The 25,016-nt window shown below is 46.0% G+C and overlaps 1 protein-coding gene across 16 annotated transcripts in view; it reads left to right on the top strand.

The window, feature by feature from the left end:
* The window catches only part of LOC130284885 (uncharacterized), a 136,754-nt gene that overhangs the window by 39,350 nt on the left and 72,388 nt on the right, over nt 1–25,016 (top strand). For 6 of the 16 annotated variants that reach the window (XR_008847175.1, XR_008847173.1, XR_008847176.1 and 3 more), the window contains exons 1-2: nt 1,906–5,112; nt 6,465–6,593. The exons of 2 other annotated variants lie outside the window; for them this stretch is intronic. Coding sequence is in view for 7 of the 14 variants with exons in the window: in XM_056535783.1 (XP_056391758.1) it covers nt 6,564–6,593 (30 nt within the window). In the remaining 7 variants the exon portion in view is untranslated. Of the gene's footprint in view, nt 1–1,905; nt 5,113–6,464; nt 6,606–13,483; nt 13,627–25,016 lie in introns of those variants that run through there. 8 more of the 16 variants (XM_056535787.1, XM_056535786.1, XM_056535785.1 and 5 more) reach the window with 5 other exon arrangements.

The following is a 25,016-nucleotide window of genomic DNA, read 5'->3' as shown; positions in this document are numbered from 1 at the left end:
TTTGCGCAAGCCCTTTGCGCATTTTTTTGCGCACGTTTTGGTAGAGCATGTCCTCCAGATGTGGCCGAAACAGGGTACATTGGAGCTGCATATATAGTACACATGGATTTATTACCTGCGTACTTTTCCTTTGCACCAAAAATTTTGACGCAAGTGCGTCTTTTCCCCCACAAATATAAGCCAATTTTAACTGCACGTAGCAATCCTTTCTATTTCAGAAGGAAAGTTCTACTAAGGAACCACCAGAATGTTTTTACTTTCCTATCTCAATTCCTCATTTGGTTTGCTTTATATTGCTTTTTACTCCTTGGTTATTCCAAAACACTTTTAAAATAATTTGCATATAGAATATTTGTTTCCAGTTCAGTTATTCATTAGATCACTTGTATACTGGTATTTTATGATCCAACAATTTAATACATTTACATAGGAAATGTTTGATAACTTATCATTGAACAAGCTCCATCACATTAAAATAGCTTTGTAATCCACTTAACACTGTAGATCATTCTCCTTTTATTTTAAAAATTTACTGCTTTCCGTTATACTTTTCCCCAGTGCCCGGTAAGATGGTGGCTATCACTGATAGCTAACCATCTTACCATGCGACCACGGGGGGTTTCATCCCCCCCAGCGATCGCTGCTATCAGCTAGTCAAATCTGTCTAGCTGATAGCAGCGCGGTGTGTGAGTCCGGATCACGGGGATCGGGACACACACCGCTCTGCTAAGTGTCCCTTACCCATCCCCCGGCGTCACTTACCCGGCCATGCGGTGTCCCGAGCGGTCCCAGCGCGAGCGGCGTCCTCCAGGCGGTCCCGGGGGTGGTGTGTCCCGGCGGTGAGTTTCCGGCAGCAGGGCGGCATCTTCATTGGCAGCAGTGAGATCGCCGTAAAGCGATCTCACCGCTGCCTCTGGGAGTTTCAAAACTGCAACTCCCAGCATGCCCAGACAGCCTTTGGCTTTCTGGGCATGCTGGGAGTTGTAGTTTTGCAACATCTGGAGGGCCACAGTTTGGAGACCACTGTATAATGGTCTCCAATCTGTGCTCTTCCAGATGTTCCAAAATTACAAATCTCAGCATGCCCACTCTGTCGAGGCATGCTGGGAGTTGTAGTTCTGTAACATCTGGAAGACCACAGATTGGAGACCATTATACAGTGGTCTACAAACTGTGGACCTCCAGCTGTTGCAAAACTACAACTCCCAGCATGCCCAGACTGCCCAAGCATGCTGGGAATTGTAGTTCGTCAACATCTGACCCTTCAGATATTGCCGAAATACAACTTCCAGCATGTCTGGCCATGCTGGGAATTATAGTTTTGCAACAGCTGGAGGCACACTGGTTTGGAAACACTAAGTTAAGTAAAATGTTGGGAAACCTAACTCTTTTCCCAACCCGTGTGCCTCCAGCTGTGCCTCCAAACTATAACACCTAGCATGCACTGACAGACCATGCATGCTGGGAATTGAAGTTGTGCAACAGCTGGAGGCACACTGGTTTGGAAACACTAAGTTAAGTAAAAAACTTTCAAGTGTTTTGCAACCAGTGTGCCTTCAGCTGTTGCATAACTACAACCCTCAGCATGCACGGACTGCCAAAGGGCATGCTGGGAGTTGTAGCAGTATGCCTCCAGCTGTTGCATAACTACAAGTTCCAGCATGTCCTTCTGCTGTCACTGCATGCTGAGATTTGAAGTTTTTGCAACAGCTGAAGGCACACTGGTTGCGAAACACTGAGTCTGTTTCCTTGTTTCGCAACCAGTGTGCCTCCAGCTGTTGCAAAACTACAACTCCCAGCATGTACGGACAGCCAAAGGGCATGCTCGGAGTTGTAGTTTTGCAACAGCTGGATGTTTCCCCCCCTCCCCCCAATGTGAATGGACAGGGTACATTCACATGGGCAGAAGTTTACAGGGAGTGCTGCAAGATTGAGATGCAGCAAACTCGCTGTGAACCCCCGCCCGTGTGACTGTACCCTAAAAACACTGCACTACACTACACTTAAATAAAATAAGTAAAAAAACACTATATATACATACCGCTACACAGCCCCCCTCCCCTCCCCAATAAATATGAACAACGTCTGGTACGGCACTGTTTCCAAAATGGAGCCTCCAGCTGTTGCAAAACAACAACTCCCAGTATTGCCGGACAGCCATTGACTGTCCAGGCATGTTGGGAGTTTTGCAACAGCTGGAGGCACCCTGTTTGGGAAACACTGGTGTAGAATACCCCTATGTCCACCCCTATGCAAAACCCTAATTTAGGCCTCAAATGCGCATGGCGCTCTCACTTTGGAGACCTGTCGTATTTCAAGGCAACAGACTAGGGTCACATATGGGGTATCGCCGTACTCGGGAGAAATTGCCTTACAGATTTTGGGGGGCTTTTTCTCCTTTTACCCATTATGAAAAGGAACAGTTGGAGTCTACACCAGTATGTTAATGTATAAAAATAAAATTATTTACACTGACATGCAGGTGTTGCCGCATACTTTACATTTTCACAAGAGGTAAATGGGGAAAAAAGATCCCCATTTTTTGGGACACAATTTAGCCAGAGTACGGAGATACCAGATATGTGGGCGCAAAGTGCTCTGCGGGCGCACAACAAGGCCCATAAGGTAGAGTGCACCATGTACATTTGAGGTGATTTGCACAGGGGTGTCACAGATGTTAAATGAAGAATAAGGACATTGGTATAATTGATGTGTTATAATTGGGTGCAAAAAGTGGTATTATTGTGAGATTAAAACTCTACATAATGAAGAAAAATTCTTACTGTTTAGGTGCAGATACGCTGCAGACAAAGCTCCTACTAAATAGAGCTGTGGTGTAAATGTATGCTCTGAGGAGAATTCTAAATTTAAACGCAATTCAAAAAAGTAGCTGCACAAGAATGATAAATTTAATGCAGCTGCGCCAAATTTAGACAACAGACAGAGGGGTAAAAAACTTCTATTATACACTAGAAATGATACATGTCCCCCAGTGTGTGTATATAGAGGCAGTGTATATATTTATGATGGATGTGTGTGTGTATATACAGTGGCAGTGTATGTGTATATAGTGGCAGTGTGTGTATATAGAGGCAGTGTATATATTTATGATGGCTGTGTGTGTATATACAGTGGCAGTGTATGTGTATAGTGGCTGTATATGTGTGTATGATGGCAGTGTGTGTATATAGAGGCAGTGTATATGCATATAGAAGCTGTGTATGTGTGTATGATGACCATGTGTGTATAAAGGGGCAGTGTGTGTATATAGAGGCAGTGCATATATTTATGATGGCTGTGTGTGTATATATAGTGGCAGTGTATGTGTATAGTGGCTGTATATGTGTGTATGATGGCAGTGTGTGTCTATATAGTAAATGTAAAATATGTGTAGCTCCCTTAGGATAAAAGGAATAATGTGCTTGAGGTTAAAGGTGTTGCCTTCACCCAAAAGGCCTAATGTAATATGTAGAAATGATAAATATAAAATAATTATGTGAACCAGTCCTCAAAAGCACAGGGGAGAGAAGAAAGGAAAGACTAGTGAAGATAGGATCTAAAAGATGGGCTTTATTATGTAAAAAAGGGTATATATAACCAATCACCTAGCAGGGCCCTATATATATGCCCATATACTAGGTAAAAAATAGGTAAGGTAATTGATAAAATAACACAATAAAATGATGGATAAGTAGCACCCAAGAAAATTAATTAATTAAATTAATCAGTATCTGCTGCATATATCAAGAAAAAACGTTCTCAGTCCATATAGTTCATAGGAATAATTCAACAGAATATCCACAAAGAATGTCCAGAATAAAAGGTCTCAATTAGTTCAGGTTTATCTAGAGTAACGAGTATATGGTAGTAAATGTAGCGACAGTAGCTACAATAAAAAGTTCATAGACAAATCTTCAGTTATAGCGGTGATGTGCCTGTCAAAGTTATATCTTTGTGGCGGCTGAGTTAAATAATGCAGACAATGTAGCAAACACTGTCAGCGGTGAAAATGTCAAGTCTCGGTGCACAGCACTACTCACCCGCCTTCGGAATCCTCAGGTCCGGGCATGCACGGCTGAGTCTGGCACTTTGGATATCGGTGCCCGTCTGAGTGGTATGCTGGGTGAGTGGCTGAGTCTCCGGGGGTCCGAGTGTCCTGGGCTGGCACGGGAGGCGTCCGGCCTTGGGGAGGATGATGTCCAGGAGTAACTCTGCCGACCGGGGCTGTGAGTGGATGCAGGTAACAGGTGGTGCGGATTGCACGTGTGAATAAGGTGCTAACAGCGCGCGTGCAGCAGTGGTCCCAGAATCGCAGGCATCCAGCTGTTGCAAATGGAATATGGCAGATACGGTCTGTTTAAAGTGATATACACTTATGGATGGGGCTTGTAGCCTCTCTCCCCCCTTCCATTGTATGTGTGCTTAGTCACGCTGGAGGGAACTGGGAGCAGGCTGCATGTCGACCTAGTGCTGCTGTAATTGCCCACTGGTCCCTTTATACGCACAGGTAGGTTAGCGTTAGGTCCCGTGCCATCTGAGAAACCTTGGCGTTGGTGTGCGGGCTCTGGTGTGTCCTTAATATAAGGATACACTAGCGAATGTCTCAATTTTAACATCAGTGTTGAGGGATTAGCCAATGTCATTGTATACATCTACCACAGTAGTGCACCTAAATTTCTGTATTGTATTACACTTATGGATAAGGTGCAGATATTGGGCTAGACGCGTTTCAAGACCGCAGGCCTTTTCTTCAGTAGCTATAAGTATGGATAAAGGGTAGAAAGGCAAATTTTATATAGTCTTCATACAGTGATGTAATACTAATTGGAAAAAAAAAATGTGGAGACTGGAAGTTTCAAGTGTGTTGTAAAATGAGTAATGGATCCAGATAGAGAATGGGAATAGAAGAAAAAAAGAAAAGAAAACATAAGGATAGAGATGGAGAATTAGATATATAAGTGTGAGTGTCAGATGGGATGTGTAGAATAGTGAAAAAGAGAAAATAATGGTCATTGGGTATGTGTAGAAATACACTATGGATCAAGATTTGAGTTAAAATGAACCATAGTGGGAATCATGAGAAAAAATACGGATAATAAAATTCCTAAAAAGGTATGTGAAAAAATGTTGATAAAAAAGTGAACAACTGCAATACAAGATATGATAATGTATTAATGATGATGTAAATGATACATGTAATTTATAGTGTGTATAAAAATAAAGATTTGGATTGGAAGGGGGGTGTAATGATGATGAGGAGTATGGGGGGGGTGTAATGATGATGAGGAGGACGGGGGAGGGGGGTGTAATGATGATGATGATGAGGAGGACGGGGGAGGGGGTGTAATGATGATGAGGAGGACCGGGGAGGGGGGTGTAATGATGATGATGATGGGGAGGGGGGTGGGATGAGGAGGAGGAGGAGAACGGGAGGGGGGGGTGGACTTTCACTAAACACAGTGCCTTCCTCTTACAAACTAGTATACCAGATATCCAGATGTTGCTAAACTACAACTCCCAGCAAGCCCAGACAGCCAATGGCTGCTTTGGCATGCTGAGAGTTGTAGTTTTGCAATAGCTGAATGGCTGTCCGGGCATGCTGGAGGAACACTGGAGCAGTCGCCCATAGCAACCAATCAGATTCCAGCTTTCATTTAAAAAAAAGTCTTTGAAAAATGAAAGCTGAAATGTGATGGGTTGCTATGGGCGACTGCTCTATTGTTCCTCTGCACAAGGTTGGATAAATCTCCCTTATTATTCTTGCCATGAAAAAGCAACAGGAACCTTTACATGGGACTGTATATTGGTGGTATAGGAGTGATGTCATTTACATGGGACTGTATATTGGTGGTATAGGAGTGATGTCATTTACATGGGACTGTATATTGGTGGTATAAGAGGGATGTCATTTACATGGGACTGTATATTGTCGGTATAGGAGTGATGTCATTTACATGGGACTGTATATTGGTGGTATAGGAGTGATGTTATTTACATGGGACTGTATGGTGGTGACAGGGGAGGGATGTTATTTACATGGGACTGTATGTTGGTGGTAGAGGAGTGATGTTATTTACCTGGGAAAGGACTTTGGGGTGTGGGGGGGGGGGAGTTCAGGGAAGCATGAAGAGGACTTACAAATCTAGGGGGAAAGAGGGTGGAACAAAGGAATCGGGAGGAAAATTTATATTATATTCAGTGTACAGCGTATAGCAGGGTTATATTTAGAGGCTACAGTGTGTGGTACCTGTATTATATTCAGAGGGTACAGTGTGTGGCAATAATATATTCAGAGGGTACAGTGTGTGGCAATAATATATTTAGAGGGTGCAGTGTGTGGCAGTATTATTTTTAGGGGGTACAATGGTTAGCAGTATTATATTCAGGGGGCACAGTGGTTGGCAGTATTATATTCAGGGGGTACAGTATTTGGCAGAAATCTAATGATTACTGTCTTCATACAGAGGATAAGGATCTGCTGACAAAATAAGGAACCAATGATGTCCGGGTGTCAAACTATGCAGAGAAGATGTAGCTGGAAGAAGTCCTGACGTCTGGACCGGATGAGGAAGAAAAGGAAAGACGTCACTCAGGTCACTGATATTGTGTGTTCTCCTGACTGTCCTATCAGAGTTGTAGTCAGTTGTATGTTCTGCAGTGATGATGGCTGTACTCCAATCTGTGGCTCTCCAGCTGTTGCAAAACTACAACTCCCATAAATCCTGAGACTCTTCAGACACGATGGGAGTTGCAGCTTTCCAACATCTGGAGAGCCACTTGAACAAAGGGGATTGGTGGAGGTCCCACCAGTCGGACCCCCACCATAAAAATGGACTGCTTATTTTAAAATGCCCGGGCCTATTTTTGGTCCCAGTCCGTCCCTGTCTGTAAGTCACCTTTTTCTCCTGACTCTGTCCCATCTGTGCTGTAGTCACTGATATCTTTGTGCGGCTGAGGCCGAGAAAGGGGGTCGTCAGGGATTGAGAAAGCAGGTCGTCGGCGGGGGGGGGGGGGGGGGGTGGTTGGGGAGGGAGGTATGGGTAGGGGGATCCAGGACAATTTTTCGCAACGGGGCCCTGTGGTTTCTAGCTACGCCCCTGGATGGCCATGTGTGTGTATAAAGGGGCAGTGTGTGTATATACAAGCTGTGTATGTGTATGATGGCCATGTGTGTATAGAGGGGCATTGTGTGTATATAGAGGCAGTGTATATATTTAGGATGGCTGTGTGTGTGTATACAGTGGTAGTGTATGTGTATAGTGGCTGTATATGTGTGTATGATGGCAGTGTGTGTCTATATAGTAGCAGTGTATATGCATATAGAAGCTGTGTATGTGTATGATGGCCATGTGTGTAAAAGGGGCATTGTGTGTGTATATAGAGGCAGTGTATATATTTATGATGGCTGTGTGTGTGTGTGTGTGTGTGTGTGTATACAGTGGCAGTATATGTGTATATAGTGGCTGTTTATGTGTGAATGATGGCAGTGTGTGTCTATATAGTGGAAGTGTATATGCATATAGAAGCTGTGTATGTGTATGATAGCCATGTGTGTATAAAGGGGCAGTGTGTGTATATAGAGGCAGTGTATATATTTATGATGGCTGTGTGTGTGTGTGTGTATACAGTGGCAGTGTATGTGTATATAGTGGCTGTTTATGTGTGTATGATGGCAGTGTGTGTCTATATAGTGGAAGTGTATATGCATATAGAAGCTGTGTATGTGTATGATGGCCATGTGTGTATAAAGGGGCAGTGTGTGTGTGTGTGTGTGTGTATATAGAAGCTGTGTATGTGTATGCTGGCCATGTATGTATAAAGGGTCAATGTGTGTATATAGAGGCAGTGTATATATTTATGATGGCTGTGTGTGTATATACAGTGGCAGTGTATGTGTATATAGTGACTGTATATGTGTGTATGATGGCTGTGTGTGTATATACAGTGGCAGTGTATATGCATATAGAAGCTGTGTATGTGTGTATGATGGCCATGTGTGTATAAAGGGGCAGTGTGTGTATATATAAGCTGTGTATGTGTATGATGGCCATGTGTGTATAAAGGGGCAGTGTGTGTATATAGAGGCAGTGTATATATTTATGATGGCTGTATGTGTATATACAGTGGCAGTGTATGTGTATACAGTTGCTGTATATGTGTGTATGATGGCAGTGTGTGTCTATATAGTGGCAGTGTATATGCATATAGAAGCTGTATATGATGGCCATGTGTGTATAAAGGGGCAGTGTGTGTATATAGAAGCTGTGTATGTGTGTATGATGGCCATGTGTGTATACAGAGCATGTGTGTATATAGAGGCAGTGTACATATTTATGATGGCTGTGTGTGTGTAAATACAGTGGCAGTGTATGTGTATATAGTGGCTGTATATGTGTGTATGATGGCAGTGTGTCTATATAGTGGCAATGTATATGCATATAGAAGCTGTGTATGTGTATGATGGCCATGTGTGCATAAAGGGGCAGCAGTGGTGTGGAAATTTAAAATAAACTACTTGTCCAAGGGACTAAAGCGGAACACAATCTACTTGTCCCTCAAGAAAATCCAATTGTCCTGGTAGATAAAAAAAAATTCAACCAAAATAGTACGATCCACTCCACTAGACCACCAGGGATGGTTATAAGATTCCTTTAGACACTACTGTCAACTTTGACAGCGGTGATCTAATGGTTTAATAGTTGTGGTACGCCTTGGGGGGTTGTGGGCAGTAGGGGTGTTGCAGTACTATATGATAAAGGGCGCTGTTAACCCTTGTCACTCGTGATGCCAGGGTGAGGGTTAAAACTCTGTAGTGATGCTGGGCCTATCGCCACCCTTCCCAAGAGCGATATGTGAGTGTAAAATAAATAGATTGTCCACAGCAGTGCGCAACTTAAAGGGTAGCTCCCACCATCCTATTTTTTTATTTTTTTGCTAGCCCGTTACCCCCCCCCCCCCCCTATTACGGCACTAGCCCGTTCCCTCCTCCCCCCCCCTCACCCCGCATACCCCGCTCCCTCATTACACTTGCAGTTACTGCAGAGTACGGCAGCGGGCGTGCAGGGACAGCGGCGGCAACGAGGCGGCGGCGGCGATGTGCGGGAGTATTGGCCTCCCAGCCAGTGGTCTGATTGACAGGCAGGGAGCGAGTGCAGCCTACCTGAAAAAGGACTGATTGCCACTCCAAAATCAGTCCTTTTTCAGTGGCCGGTTTTTAAATGTAAATTAAACCTTTTTAATGGAAAAAAAAATAATAAAAGTATATTAGAGATATGTTGTAGTACATAAGAACTACAACATATCAAAAAATAAAGTTGGTGACAGTGCCCATTTAAAACTTGCAGGAATCTTTACTGAAGATTTTCTGTATATGCATTAAATGGGCACTGTCACCAACTTTATTTTTTGATATGTTGTAGTTCTTATGTACTACAACATATCTCTAATATACTTTTATTCTTTTTTTTTTTTTTCATTAAAAAGGTTTAATTTACATTTAAAAACCGGCCACTGAAAAAAGACTGATTTTGGAGTGGCAATCAGTCCTTTTTCAGTTAGGCTTCACTCGCTCCCTGCCTGTCAATCAGACAGACGGGAGCGAGCGCATTGGCTCCCCGGCCACTGGCTGGGAGGCCACTCCTCCCGCACATCGCCGCCGCCTCGTGCCGCCGCTGTCCCTGCACGCCCACTGCCGGACTCTGCAGTAACTGCAAGTGTAATGAGGGAACTGGGTATGTGGGGCGGGGGGGGGGGGGGGCTGAGGAGGGAACAGGCTAGTGCCACAGCGGGGGGGGGGGGGGGAACGGGCTAGCAAAAAAAAAAAAAATAGGATGGTGGGAGCTACCCTTTAACGGTAACTGTCCAGATAACAGAGTCTTTACAAACAGCACAGCAGTGATTGACAGATGCTTAGGACCGGAAAGTTCTCTTAAGTTTATGAAGATTGTACTTGCATAGATCCGCTGGATTTAGGGGTTAGATTAGGTCCAGAGGTCTTGCGGAGATAGCGGGGAATTGTAAGAACTATCCGTCTCTAGCGCAGGCCTAAGCCGCAAGGCTTTGGGCCTAGTACTTGTCTTGTAAGCTGTGGAGGTCCTACCTCGTCCAGAGTCAGCAACCTAAGAGAGCGACAATATGGCGCAGCTCCCTTATATGGGCAGGAGCTGGCCGTTTTGGATTGGTCCACATCAGCTGTCACTCACCGTTACAATGTATTGTGGGTGATCACATGTCCAAAACCACCAAAGGTCCTTTAGCAAAAACCATAGTGTTCTGTTCTGCAACCCAGTCACATGACCCGCAGGTCCTGCGACGCTAAAACAGTGAGTAATACCATATACATTTATTTAGATAGATAATATTTACAAATATTAATTGACTAAGGGGTGACTAGGGTTTAAATGAGGAAAGCGAACCCCGACAGTCCTAGGACTCTAACTTTGGGGACTAATAACCAAGGCACAATATGAAATACGGTGTCAGGACACCACATAGCCGGCCACAGCGATCAAAGCATGCCAAGCTATTAGCGGTGGGAGAGCTCTAGCTAGCTCCTTTTACACCCGAGGCAAGGAATGAGGGTAATCTTAAGTGCCGTGATCTGTAGTTTTTTTGGAACCATTTATTATCGGAACTTTTATTAGGAAAGGGGCCTATTCACATATATACGCACTTCTTAAAATATTTTAATCACTATTTTTCAGTCTTCATAGGGACTTATATATGGAGTCTTTTGATTGCAAAACACTGAACAACGCTGTTACTGGGGGGGTTCTGCTTCTCCAGTTTATATGGTGCATTTTATTGACTCTAATTTATGTGTGAGAAAATGCTGGAAGTTGCATTTAGTTACTAGATAACTACAACTCCAAGCATGCCCTGATACAGCCTATGGTTGTGTGGGTGTTGTAACATGTTGCACTGTGTAGTAGTATAGTTAAGGTTATCATGTAATATTGTGGGAGTTGTAGTTTTGGTTCGTGTCAGCTGCAGAGCCATAGGCTGTGTCAAGGAATACTGGGAATTGCAGTTAGTAACTACAACACCCAGCATGCCCTGATGCAGCCTATGGCTGTGCAGCTGACCCGAACCAAAACTACAACTTCCAGCATGTTACACTTTATAGTTCTACAGTTTAGGTTATGGTGCAACATGCTGGAAGTTGTAGTTTTGGTTCGGGCGTGTTTGCGTGCATCCGTGGGGCTCTTGGTTGGCGGGTGAGTACGAAGGGGGGGATTCTGGTGGTGCACTATAGTGCGGGTAGCCAGAAGCCACTAAAAATAAATAAAATTAGATAGCACAACTGGCAGCAGCACTTGTCAGTCCGCCCCTGTACAAAACATACATGCATACACATATACATACACAGGCCACTGCCCCCTATATCATACATTACATACATAGATACATCATACATAGACACATCATACATACACCCGCCGCTGCCCCCCACATCATACATTACATACACACATCACACATATACCATACACACATCATATATACACATCACACATACTCTCACACCATACATATGCACACATCATACATACACCTGCCGCTGCCCACCCCACATCATACATTACATACACACATCACACATACACACATCATATATACACATACACTCACTCCATAAATATACAACATACATATGCACACATTATACATACACCTGCCACTGCCCCATATATCATACATTACATACACACATCACACATACGCAGACACCATACACACATCATATATACACATGACACATACACCATACTTACCGTATGCACACATCATACATACACCTGCCGCTGATACACCCCCCCTAATCATACATTACATACATATACAACCACCTGAGCCGGTGTGAGGTGAAATCCCCAGCCCGTGCAGTGCAGTGCAGTATGTCTCCTCACACACGTCCTCTCCCCTCCCTACTCAGTATTTTCCCCCGTGAAAACTTAAAACCTTCCCGTTATAAATTAGGTCCTGTGTAGACAGAGCAGGGGAGGGGAGGAGCTGTGTACGTCCTTATTCTACCCCTGTCTTCTTGTATTATGCAGAGCTGCGCTGTCCATACTCCGGGAGGGGGGATGAGGGGGCGTGGCTTAATCATCTCCTGCAGACGTGCGACCTCGGGCTCTGCCCTCGCTCTTCCCGGCTCTAGCTTCGGCAATCTTCGGAGAGCGGAGGGGAGGAGCTGTGAGGTGAGATCCCCTCACACCAGCTGGGGGGGCTCTGAGCAGCGGCCCCCGGCTACTGAAATCAGCTGGGGGCTGCCACCGCCCCCTCCATACACCCTGAGCGCCGGTGTGAGGTGCAGACTTGCATTGGCTCCTGCGCCTCACACCGGCATTAAAGAAAAATAAGGGGGAAGTCGGTCTGTCCCTGCTTGTCCGATACAGGGCTAAATCTATGACAAATTCACCTGCCCGGTGCCCGAAACTACATGTCCCGGGCGTCGGGCGATAGGATTTCCACATCCCTGGGCAGTGTCTGTATATAGAATCTGTGTATGTGTGTATGATGGCCATGTGTGTATAAAGGGGCAGTGTGTGTATATAGAGGCAGTGTATATATTTATGATGGCTGTATGTGTATATACAAAGGCAGTGTATGTGTATATAGTGGCTGTATATGTGTGTATGATGACAGTGTGTGTCTATATAGTGGCAGTGTATATGCATATAGAAGCTGTGTATGATGACCATGTGTGTATAAAGGGGCAGTGTGTGTATATAGAGGCAGTGTATATATTTATGATGGCTGTGTGTGTATATACAGTGGCAGTGTATGTGTATATTGTTGCTGTATATGTGTGTATGATGGCAGTGTGTGACTATATAGTGGAAGTGTATATGCATATAGAAGCTGTGCATTTGTGTATGATGGCCATGTGTGTATAAAGGGGCAGTGTGTATATATAGAGGCAGTGTATATATTTGTGATGGATGTGTGTATATACAGTGGCAGTGTATGTGTATATAGTGGCTGTATATGTGTGTATGATGGCAGTGTGTGTCTATATAGTGGCAGTCAGGGGCGGACATATCGCCTGTGCAGCCGGTTCAGCTGCACAGGGGCCCAGCGTGAGAGGGGGCCGCTGCCCTCTCCAGGTCCGGCCCCAGAGGTGAGCATTAGGCCACATACCACCGCATACTCCCCGACCACAGCAAGTTTGACAGCACCCAGATGGACGCTGCGTTCAACCACCCCTGCAGCCAGTGGCGTCTCTAGGGGAGGGGGGCACAGCCCCCCCTACATCATGATTGGCCCCCCCTTGTGTCCCCCCTAGCAGCAGTAGGTCACTAGCAGCTCTCATGGCCATCAGGGGGGTACAGCTAGTTCACCAGTAAGGGGCCCGAGCCCCCGCTGCACCCCCTGCCCCCCGGAGCCATCTACTCCAGCATCCTTTTTTTTAAATAAATCTTCAGCCAGCAGCCCTGTCACCACGCAGGGGCCGCGCTATGCAGACTGGGAAGAGCAGACAGGAAGCTCCTCCCCCTCTCTCACTCCCCTGTATGCTGCTGCTGGACCTTGTGGAGCAGGCCCACTGTGTGTATACAGGCCCGGACACCACCAGTATGGAAGACTTACCTGCCCAGTGCCCACTGCTGATGCTGCCCTTTTAAAGTAAGTAACTTGCTTGGGGGAGAGGGGGAAAGTTGTAGTTCGGGAGACAGTGGGAGGTAGTTCAGTGTTTCCCAACCAGGGGACCTCTAGCTGTTGCAAAACTACAACTCCCAGCATTCCTTTGGCTTTATGAGCATACTGGGAGTTGTAGTTTTGCAACAGCTGGAGGCCCCCAGGTTGGGAAACACTGATCTATCTATCAATCATCTATCTATCTCTCATCTATCTATTATCTATCTATCCATCTATCTCCTATCTATCTATATCCATCTATCTGTCTATCTCATATCTATCTATCTATCTATCTCATATCTATCTATATCATATCTATCTATCTCATATCTATCTATCTCATATCTATCTATCTCATATCTATCTATCTATATCATATCTATCTCATATCTATCTATCTATCCATCTATCTATGTATCTATCTTTCTTTTTATCTATCTCTCATATCTATCTCAGATAGAAGAGAGATAGATAGATGAAAGATAGATAGATATGAGAGATAGATAGATACATAAATAGATGGATATATAGATAGAAAGATAGATAAATAGATGACAGATAGATGATAGATAGATATGATATAGATAGATAGGATATAGAAAGATAGATAGATAAAGAACAATATGATGCAGCACGCCACAAGTTTGCAGAAAATGGTGGTTTATTCCATCATGTGCATAGACTATGCACATGATGGAATAAACCACCATTTTCTGCAAACTTGTGGCGTGCTGCATCATATTGTTCTTTGTCCCGACTGAGGAACCAGTGGACCCAGGTTCCAAGTATGTGGGCACCCCGACTTCTATCTAATTTCTGGATTTTGGTTGTGCCGTTTTTATTTGTTTTAGATAGATAGTATCTATCTATCATCTATTTATCTATCTTTCTATCTATATATCCATCTATTTATGTATCTATCTATCTCTCATATCTATCTATCTATCTTTCATCTATCTATCTCTCATCTATCTGAGATAGATATGAGATAGATAGATAAATAGAAAGATAGATACATAAATAGATAGATGGATATAGATAGATGGATGAATAGATAGATAGATAGGAGATAGATGGATAGATAAATAGATAGATAGATGATTGATAGATAGAACAGTGTTTCCCAACCAGGGGGCATCCAGCTGTTGCAAAACTACAACTCCCAGTATGCTCATAAAGCCAAAGACATGCTGGGAGTTGTCGTTTTGGAATAGCTAGAAGCCCCCTGGTTGGGAGACACTGCTCTATCTATCTATCTCATATCTATCTATCTCTCATATCTATTATCTATCTATCAATCACATGTCTATCATCTATCTATCTCATATCTATCTCATATCTATCTATCTATCTATCATCTATCTATCTATCTATCTATCTATCTCATATCTATCTATCATCTATCTATCTCATATCTATTATCTATCTATCTATCTATATATCATCTATCTATCTATCTACAAAACTAAAGATCCAGCGGCACTCCCAGATAAGGTGCAAAAACAAAGTGTTTTATTCCCCCATGTATGTGTGACATTTCGATAGCATCCCGCCATCTTTATCATACGTACAGTTGTACATTCTGCAGTCTCTGTGACATCACTGTGCTTCATAATAAACTGTGACATCACTGTGCTTCATCCTGTAATTTGATATCACTGTGTATAACAACCCTGTAGTGACATCACAGTTTATTATTCTTGAATGCTGACTTCACTGTGTATATTTTCCCGGTACAATGACATCACTGTATAGTTACCCTCTACTGTGACAACACTGCGTTTATTAACCTTGTAGTGGCAAAACTGTTTATTGTCCCTGTACAGAGACATTACTGTTTATATTAACTCTGAACTGTGATGTCACTGTGCATATTTACCCTGTATTGTCACTCGCAGTGCAAGGTAAATATGTACAGTGACATTAGGGTATACAGGCTTAATATATACAGTGATGTCACAGTGCAGTGTAAGTATCAACAGTGATGTTGCAGTATAGAGATAACACACAGTGATGTTATAGTTCAGAGATAATATAGACAGTGATGTCACAGCACAGGGATAATATACACAGTGATGTCACAGTACAGGGATAATATACACAGTGATGTCACAGTACGGGGATAATACACAGTGATGTCACAGTACAGGGATAATACACAGTGATGTCACAGTACAGGGATAATACACAGTGATGTCACAGTACAGGGATAATACACAGTGATGTCACAGTACAGGGATAATACACAGTGATATCACAGTACAGGGATAATACACAGTGATGTCACAGTACAGGGATAATACACAGTGATGTCACAGTACAGGGATAATACACACAGTGATGTCACAGTACAGAGATAATACACACAGTGATGTCACAGTACGGGGATAATACACACAGTGATGTCACAGTACAGGGATAATACACACAGTGATGTCACAGTACAGGGATAATACACACAGTGATGTCACAGTACAGGGATAATACACACAGTGATGTCACAGTACAGGGATAATACACACAGTGATGTCACAGTACATGTATAATACACACAGTGATGTCACAGTACAGGGATAATACACACAGTGATGTCACAGTACAGAGATAATACACACAGTGATGTCACAGTACAGGGATAATACACAGTGATGTCACAGTACAGAGATAATACACACAGTGATGTCACAGTACAGGGATAATATACACACAGTGATGTCACAGTACAGGGAGGTATAATATACACAGTGATGTCACAGTACAGGGATAATACACAGTGATGTCACAGTACAGAGATAATACACACAGTGATGTCACAGTACAGGGAGGGATAATATACACAGTGATGTCATAGTACAGGGATAACACAGTGACGTCACAGTACAGAGATAATACACAGTGATGTCACAGTACAGGGATAATACACAGTGATGTTACAGTACAGGGATAATACACACAGTGATGTCACAGTACAGAGATAATACACACAGTGATGTCACAGTGCAGGAATAATACACAGTGACGTCGCAGTACAGGAATAATACACAGTGATGTCACAGTACAGGGATAATACACAGTGATGTCACAGTACAGGGATAATACACAGTGATGTCACAGTACAGGGATAATATACACAGTGATGTCACAGTACAGAGATAATACACACAGTGATGTCACAGTGCAGGAATAATACACAGTGATGTCACAGTACAGGAATAATACACAGTGATGTCACAGTACAGGGATAATACACAGTGATGTCACAGTACAGGGATAATAAACACAGTGATGTCATAGTACAGGGATAATATACACACAGTGATGTCACAGTACAGGGATAATATACACACAGTGATGTCACAGTACAGGGAGGTATAATATACACAGTGACGTCACAGTACAGGGATAATACACACAGTGATGTCACAGTACAGAGATAATACACACAGTGATGTCACAGTGCAGGAATAATACACAGTGATGTCACAGTACAGGAATAATACACAGTGATGTCACAGTACAGGGATACTATACACAGTGATGTCACAGTATAGGAATAATATACACACAGTGATGTCACAGTACAGGGATAATATACACACAGTGATGTCACAGTACGGGGATAATACACAGTGATGTCACAGTACGGGGATAATACACAGTGATGTCACAGTACAGGAATAATACACAGTGATGTCACAGTACAGGAATAATACACAGTGATGTCACAGTACTGGGATAATGCACACAGTGATGTCACAATACAGGGACAATACACAGTGATGTCACAGTACAGTGATAATACACAGTGATGTCACAGTACAGTGATAATACACAGTGATGTCACAGTACAGGGATAATACATAGTGATGTCACAGTACAGGGACAATACACAGTGATGTCACAGTACAGAGATAATACACAGTGATGTCACAGTACAGAGATAATACACACAGTGATGTCACAGTACAGGGATAATACACAGTGATTGTTACGCCGAGCGCTCCGGGTCCCCGCTCCTCCCCGGAGCGCTCGCTACACTCTCCTCACTGCAGCGCTCCGGTCAGATCCACTGACCCGGGGCGCTGCGATACCGCCTCCAGCCGGGATGCGATTCGCGATGCGGGTAGCGCCCGCTCGCGATGCGCACCCCGGCTCCCGTACCTGACTCGCTCTCCGTCAGTCCTGTCCCGGCGCGCGCGGCCCCGCTCCCTAGGGCGCGCGCGCGCCGGGTCTTTGCGATTTAAAGGGCCACTGCGCCGCTGATTGGCGCAGTGGTTCCAATTAGTGTTATCACCTGTGCACTTCCCTATATCACCTCACTTCCCCTGCACTTCCTTGCCGGATCTTGTTGCCATCGTGCCAGTGAAAGCGTTTCCTTGTGTGTTCCTAGCCTGTGTTCCAGACCTCCTGCCGTTGCCCCTGACTACGATCCTTGCTGCCTGCCCCGACCTTCTGCTACGTCCGACCTTGCTTCTGTCTACTCCCTTGTACCGCGCCTATCTTCAGCAGCCAGAGAGGTTGAGCCGTTGCTAGTGGATACGACCTGGTCACTACCGCCGCAGCAAGACCATCCCGCTTTGCGGCGGGCTCTGGTGAAAACCAGTAGTGACTTAGAACCGATCCACTAGCACGGTCCACGCCAATCCCTCTCTGGCACAGAGGATCCACTACCTGCCAGCCGGCGTCGTGACAGTAGATCCGGCCATGGATCCCGCTGAAGTTCCTCTGCCAGTTGTCGCTGACCTCACCACGGTGGTCGCCCAGCAGTCACAACAGATAGCGCAACAAGGCCAACAGCTGTCTCAACTGACCGTTATGCTACAGCAGTTACTACCACAGCTTCAGCAATCATCTCCTCCGCCAGCTCCTGCACCTCCTCCGCAGCGAGTGGCCGCTTCTGGTCTACGACTATCCTTGCCGGATAAATTTGATGGGGACTCTAAGTTTTGCCGTGGCTTTCTTTCCCAATGTTCCCTGCACTTGGAGATGATGTCGGACCAGTTTCCCACTGAAAGGTCTAAGGTGGCTTTCGTAGTCAGCCTTCTGTCTGGAAAAGCCCTGTCTTGGGCCACACCGCTCTGGGACCGCAATGACCCCGTCACTGCCTCTGTACACTCCTTCTTCTCGGAAATTCGAAGTGTCTTTGAGGAACCTGCCCGAGCCTCTTCTGCTGAGACTGCCCTGTTGAACCTGGTCCAGGGTAATTCTTCCGTTGGCGAGTATGCCGTACAATTCCGTACTCTTGCTTCAGAATTATCCTGGAATAATGAGGCCCTCTGCGCGACCTTTAAAAAAGGCCTATCCAGCAACATTAAAGATGTTCTGGCCGCACGAGAAATCCCTGCTAATCTACATGAACTCATTCACCTAGCCACTCGCATTGACATGCGTTTTTCCGAAAGGCGTCAGGAGCTCCGCCAGGATATGGACTCTGTTCGCACGAGGCGTTTCTTCTCCCCGGCTCCTCTCTCCTCTGGTCCCCTGCAATCTGTTCCTGTGCCCCCCGCCGTGGAGGCTATGCAGGTCGACCGGTCTCGCCTGACACCTCAAGAGAGGACACGACGCCGCATGGAGAATCTCTGCCTGTACTGTGCTAGTACCGAACACTTCCTGAAGGATTGTCCTATCCGTCCTCCCCGCCTGGAAAGACGTACGCTGACTCCGCACAAAGGTGAGACAGTCCTTGATGTCTACTCTGCTTCTCCACGTCTTACTGTGCCTGTGCGGATGTCTGCCTCTGCCTTCTCCTTCTCTGCTGTGGCCTTCTTGGACTCCGGATCTGCAGGAAATTTTATTTTGGCCTCTCTCGTCAACAGGTTCAACATCCCGGTGACCAGTCTCGCCAGACCCCTCTACATCAATTGTGTAAACAATGAAAGATTGGACTGTACCATACGTTTCCGCACGGAGCCCCTTCTAATGTGCATCGGACCTCATCACGAGAGGATTGAACTTTTGGTCCTCCCCAATTGCACTTCTGAAATTCTCCTTGGACTTCCCTGGCTTCAACTTCATTCCCCAACCCTGGATTGGTCCACTGGGGAGATCAAGAGTTGGGGGCCCTCTTGTTCCAAGGACTGCCTAAAACCGGTTCCCAGTAACCCTTGCCGTGACTCTGTGGTTCCTCCTGTAACCGGTCTCCCTAAGGCCTATATGGACTTTGCGGATGTTTTTTGCAAAAAACAAGCTGAGACTCTACCTCCTCACAGGCCTTATGATTGTCCTATCGACCTCCTCCCGGGCACTACTCCACCCCGGGGCAGAATTTACCCTCTGTCCGCCCCAGAGACTCTTGCCATGTCTGAATACGTCCAGGAAAATTTAAAAAAGGGCTTTATCCGTAAATCCTCCTCTCCTGCCGGAGCCGGATTTTTCTTTGTGTCCAAAAAAGATGGCTCTCTACGTCCTTGCATTGACTACCGCGGTCTTAATAAAATCACGGTTAAGAACCGCTACCCCCTACCCCTCATCTCTGAACTCTTTGATCGCCTCCAAGGTGCCCACATCTTTACCAAACTGGACTTAAGAGGTGCTTATAATCTCATCCGCATCAGAGAGGGGGATGAATGGAAAACGGCATTTAACACCAGAGATGGACACTTTGAGTATCTGGTCATGCCCTTTGGCCTGTGCAACGCCCCTGCCGTCTTCCAAGACTTTGTTAATGAAATTTTTCGTGATCTCTTATACTCCTGTGTTGTTGTATATCTGGACGATATCCTGATTTTTTCTGCCAATCTAGAAGAACACCGCCAGCATGTCCGTATGGTTCTTCAGAGACTTCGTGACAATCAACTCTATGCCAAAATAGAGAAATGTCTGTTTGAATGTCAATCTCTTCCTTTCCTAGGATACTTGGTCTCTGGCCAGGGACTACAAATGGATCCAGACAAACTCTCTGCCGTCTTAGATTGGCCACGCCCCTCCGGACTCCGTGCTATCCAACGTTTTTTGGGGTTCGCCAATTATTACAGGCAATTTATTCCACATTTTTCTACCGTTGTGGCTCCTATCGTGGCTTTAACCAAAAAAAATGCCGATCCCAAGTCTTGGCCTCCTCAAGCGGAAGACGCCTTTAAACGGCTCAAGTCTGCCTTTTCTTCGGCTCCCGTGCTCTCCAGACCTGACCCATCTAAACCCTTCCTATTGGAGGTTGATGCCTCCTCTGTGGGAGCTGGAGCTGTCCTTCTACAAAAAAATTCTTCCGGGCATGCTGTTACTTGTGGGTTTTTTTCTAGGACCTTCTCTCCGGCGGAGAGGAACTACTCCATCGGGGATCGAGAGCTTCTAGCCATTAAATTAGCACTTGAGGAATGGAGGCATCTGCTGGAGGGATCAAGATTTCCAGTTATTATTTACACCGATCACAAGAACCTCTCCTACCTCCAGTCTGCCCAACGGCTGAATCCTCGCCAGGCCAGGTGGTCTCTGTTCTTTGCCCGATTTAATTTTGAAATTCACTTTCGGCCTGCCGATAAGAACATTAGGGCCGATGCTCTCTCTCGTTCCTCGGATGCTTCTGAAGTTGAACTCTCTCCGCAACACATCATTCCTCCTGACTGCCTGATTTCCACTTCTCCAGCCTCCATCAGGCAAACTCCTCCAGGAAAGACCTTTGTTTCTCCACGCCAACGCCTCGGAATCCTCAAATGGGGTCACTCCTCCCATCTCGCAGGTCATGCGGGCATCAAGAAATCTGTGCAACTCATCTCTCGCTTCTATTGGTGGCCGACTCTGGAGACGGATGTTGTGGACTTTGTGCGAGCCTGCACTATCTGTGCCCGGGATAAGACTCCTCGCCAGAAGCCCGCTGGTTTTCTTCATCCTCTGCCTGTCCCCGAACAGCCTTGGTCTCTGATTGGTATGGATTTTATTACTGACTTACCCCCTTCCCGTGGCAACACTGTTATTTGGGTGGTCGTTGATCGATTCTCCAAAATGGCACATTTCATCCCTCTTCCTGGTCTTCCTTCAGCGCCTCAGTTGGCTAAACAATTTTTTGTACACATTTTTCGTCTTCATGGGTTGCCCACGCAGATCGTCTCGGATAGAGGCGTCCAATTCGTGTCTAAATTCTGGAGGGCTCTCTGTAAACAACTCAAGATTAAATTAAATTTTTCTTCTGCATATCATCCTCAATCCAATGGACAAGTAGAAAGAATTAACCAGGTCTTGGGTGATTATTTACGACATTTTGTTTCCTCCCGCCAGGATGACTGGGCAGATCTTCTACCATGGGCCGAATTCTCGTATAACTTCAGAGTCTCTGAATCTTCCTCAAAATCCCCATTTTTCGTGGTGTACGGCCGTCACCCTCTTCCCCCCCTCCCTACCCCCTTGCCCTCTGGTCTGCCCGCTGTGGATGAAATTTCTCGTGATCTTTCCATCATATGGAGAGAGACCCAAAATTCTCTCTTACAGGCTTCATCACGCATGAAGAAGTTCGCGGATAAGAAAAGAAGAGCTCCTCCCATTTTTTCCCCTGGAGACAAGGTATGGCTCTCCGCTAAATATGTCCGCTTCCGTGTCCCTAGCTATAAGTTGGGACCACGCTATCTTGGTCCTTTCAAAATTTTGTGCCAGATTAATCCTGTCTCTTACAAACTTCTTCTTCCTCCTTCTCTTCGTATTCCTAATGCTTTTCACGTTTCTCTTCTTAAACCACTTATCATTAACCGTTTCTCTCCCAAATCTGTTCCTCCCACTCCTGTTTCCGGCTCCTCGGACATCTTCTCCGTCAAAGAGATTCTAGCATCCAAAAAGGTCAGAGGGAAAACCTTTTTTTTAGTGGATTGGGAGGGTTGTGGTCCAGAAGAGAGATCCTGGGAACCTGAGGACAATATCCTAGACAAAAGTCTGCTCCTCAGGTTCTCAGGCTCTAAGAAGAGGGGGAGACCCAAGGGGGGGGGTACTGTTACGCCGAGCGCTCCGGGTCCCCGCTCCTCCCCGGAGCGCTCGCTACACTCTCCTCACTGCAGCGCTCCGGTCAGATTCACTGACCCGGGGCGCTGCGATACCGCCTCCAGCCGGGATGCGATTCGCGATGCGGGTAGCGCCCGCTCGCGATGCGCACCCCGGCTCCCGTACCTGACTCGCTCTCCGTCAGTCCTGTCCCGGCGCGCGCGGCCCCGCTCCCTAGGGCGCGCGCGCCGGGTCTTTGCGATTTAAAGGGCCACTGCGCCGCTGATTGGCGCAGTGGTTCCAATTAGTGTTATCACCTGTGCACTTCCCTATATCACCTCACTTCCCCTGCACTTCCTTGCCGGATCTTGTTGCCATCGTGCCAGTGAAAGCGTTTCCTTGTGTGTTCCTAGCCTGTGTTCCAGACCTCCTGCCGTTGCCCCTGACTACGATCCTTGCTGCCTGCCCCGACCTTCTGCTACGTCCGACCTTGCTTCTGTCTACTCCCTTGTACCGCGCCTATCTTCAGCAGCCAGAGAGGTTGAGCCGTTGCTAGTGGATACGACCTGGTCACTACCGCCGCAGCAAGACCATCCCGCTTTGCGGCGGGCTCTGGTGAAAACCAGTAGTGACTTAGAACCGATCCACTAGCACGGTCCACGCCAATCCCTCTCTGGCACAGAGGATCCACTACCTGCCAGCCGGCATCGTGACAGTGATGGCACAGTACAGAGATAATACACAGTGATGTCACAGTACAGGGATAATACACAGTGATGTCACATTATAACCATCTCACAGCCGGACCACCATGTAATTTCAGCAGAAAATAAAGCAGGGCCTCATGTTCAAGTTTCGCCTAAGGCCTCACAAAGTCTAGAGCCGCCTCTGGTTGGCCCTACCATGGGACCCGGTGGGACCATAAGTCCCAAGTGGCACTTTTCAGGGGCGGCATTTTGCTGCCCCCCTTTTTTTTGTGCCTAGTAGGTTCATGGTAGGGTTGGCGCCGCCGCTGCTCACTGTTCTAAAGCAGCTGCAGGGTATAATAGCACAGCGGGCACTTTAGACAGTGAGTCTGCCTCCGGCCGACCGGGGTCTGACGAGGGACGTCGCACAAGTGACGTACTTCTGCAGACCCGCTCAGGAGGACGTCAGTGACGTCACTCGTCAGGCCGCCGCCGGGGAGGAGAAGCGCTGTGCAGGGCAGTTAAGTGTGTCTGTGTGTGTGTCTGTGTCTCTGTGTGTTTGGGTGGGGGCTATGGCTACCTAATGTGGGGAAACTATGTTACCTAATGTGGGGAATCTGTGCTACCTAATGTGGGGAATCTGTGCTACCCAATGTGGGGAAACTATGGTACCTAATGTGAGGAATCTGTGCTACCTAATGTGGGGAATCTGTGCTACCTAATGTAGGGAAACTATGCTACCTAATGTGGGGAAACTATGTTACCTAATGTGGGGAATCTTTGCTACCTAATGTGGGGAAACTATGCTACCTAATGTGGGGAAACTATGTTACCCAATGTGGGGAATCTGTGCTACCTAATGTGGGGAAACTATGCTACCTAATGTGGGGAATCTATGCTACCTAATGTGGGGAATCTATGCTACCTAACATGGGAAAGCTATGCTACCTAATGTGGGGGGCTTGAATGAGCTGCGGCATATGGGAGCCCTTAATAAATAATTAGATACTTATACAGGGGGGGTCTTCCGAGCAAGTGACATATGGGGGTCCACCTGAGTAGGTGACACATGGAGGGGGGGTCCTGAACAATTGATTTTTTTTTTGGGGGGGGGGGCCAGGCACATTCTTTGCACAAGGGCCCTCTGCTGTCTGTGTCCGCCCCTGGTGGCAGTGTATATGCATATAGAAGCTGTGTATGTGTGTATGGTGGCCATGTGTGTATAAAGGGGCAGTGTGTGTATATAGAGGCAGTGTATATATTTATGATGGCTGTATGTGTATATACAGTGGCAGTGTATGTGTATATGGGGTGCCTTGGTGTGGTGTAGGGTAGTTTTGGTGTTGCTGTAGTATATGAGGGGTTAATTTAACCCCTGTCACTCGTGACGTCAGGGTGGGGGTTAAACCTCTGAAGTAATGCTGGGCCTATCGCCACCCTTCCCAAGAGCGATAGGTGAGTGTAGAATAACGGATTTTCCACCACCAGTGCTTAGCTGAAAAGTTGTAGAAATGTTACTGAAGATTTTCGGTAACATGCAGCAGTAACAACAGTCCAGATAAAAGAGTCTATATACAGCTGAAGCAGCGATTGACAGGTGGTTGGGACCTTGTAAGTTCTCTTTAGTTTAGGAGGATTTTGTAGCATAGATCCGCTGGATTTAGGGGTAAGTTTAGGTCCAGTGATCTTGCGGAGATAGCGGGGAATGATAAGAACTCACAGTCTTTAGCGTAGGTTGAGGCCGCAAGGCTTAGGCCTAGTACTAGTCTTTGGAAGTTGCGGAGGTTCTAC

This window comes from Hyla sarda, chromosome 8, assembly GCF_029499605.1.
Source record: "Hyla sarda isolate aHylSar1 chromosome 8, aHylSar1.hap1, whole genome shotgun sequence".
NCBI classification, from domain to species: Eukaryota; Metazoa; Chordata; class Amphibia; order Anura; family Hylidae; genus Hyla; species Hyla sarda.
This window is presented reverse-complemented; position numbering and strand designations above follow the sequence as displayed.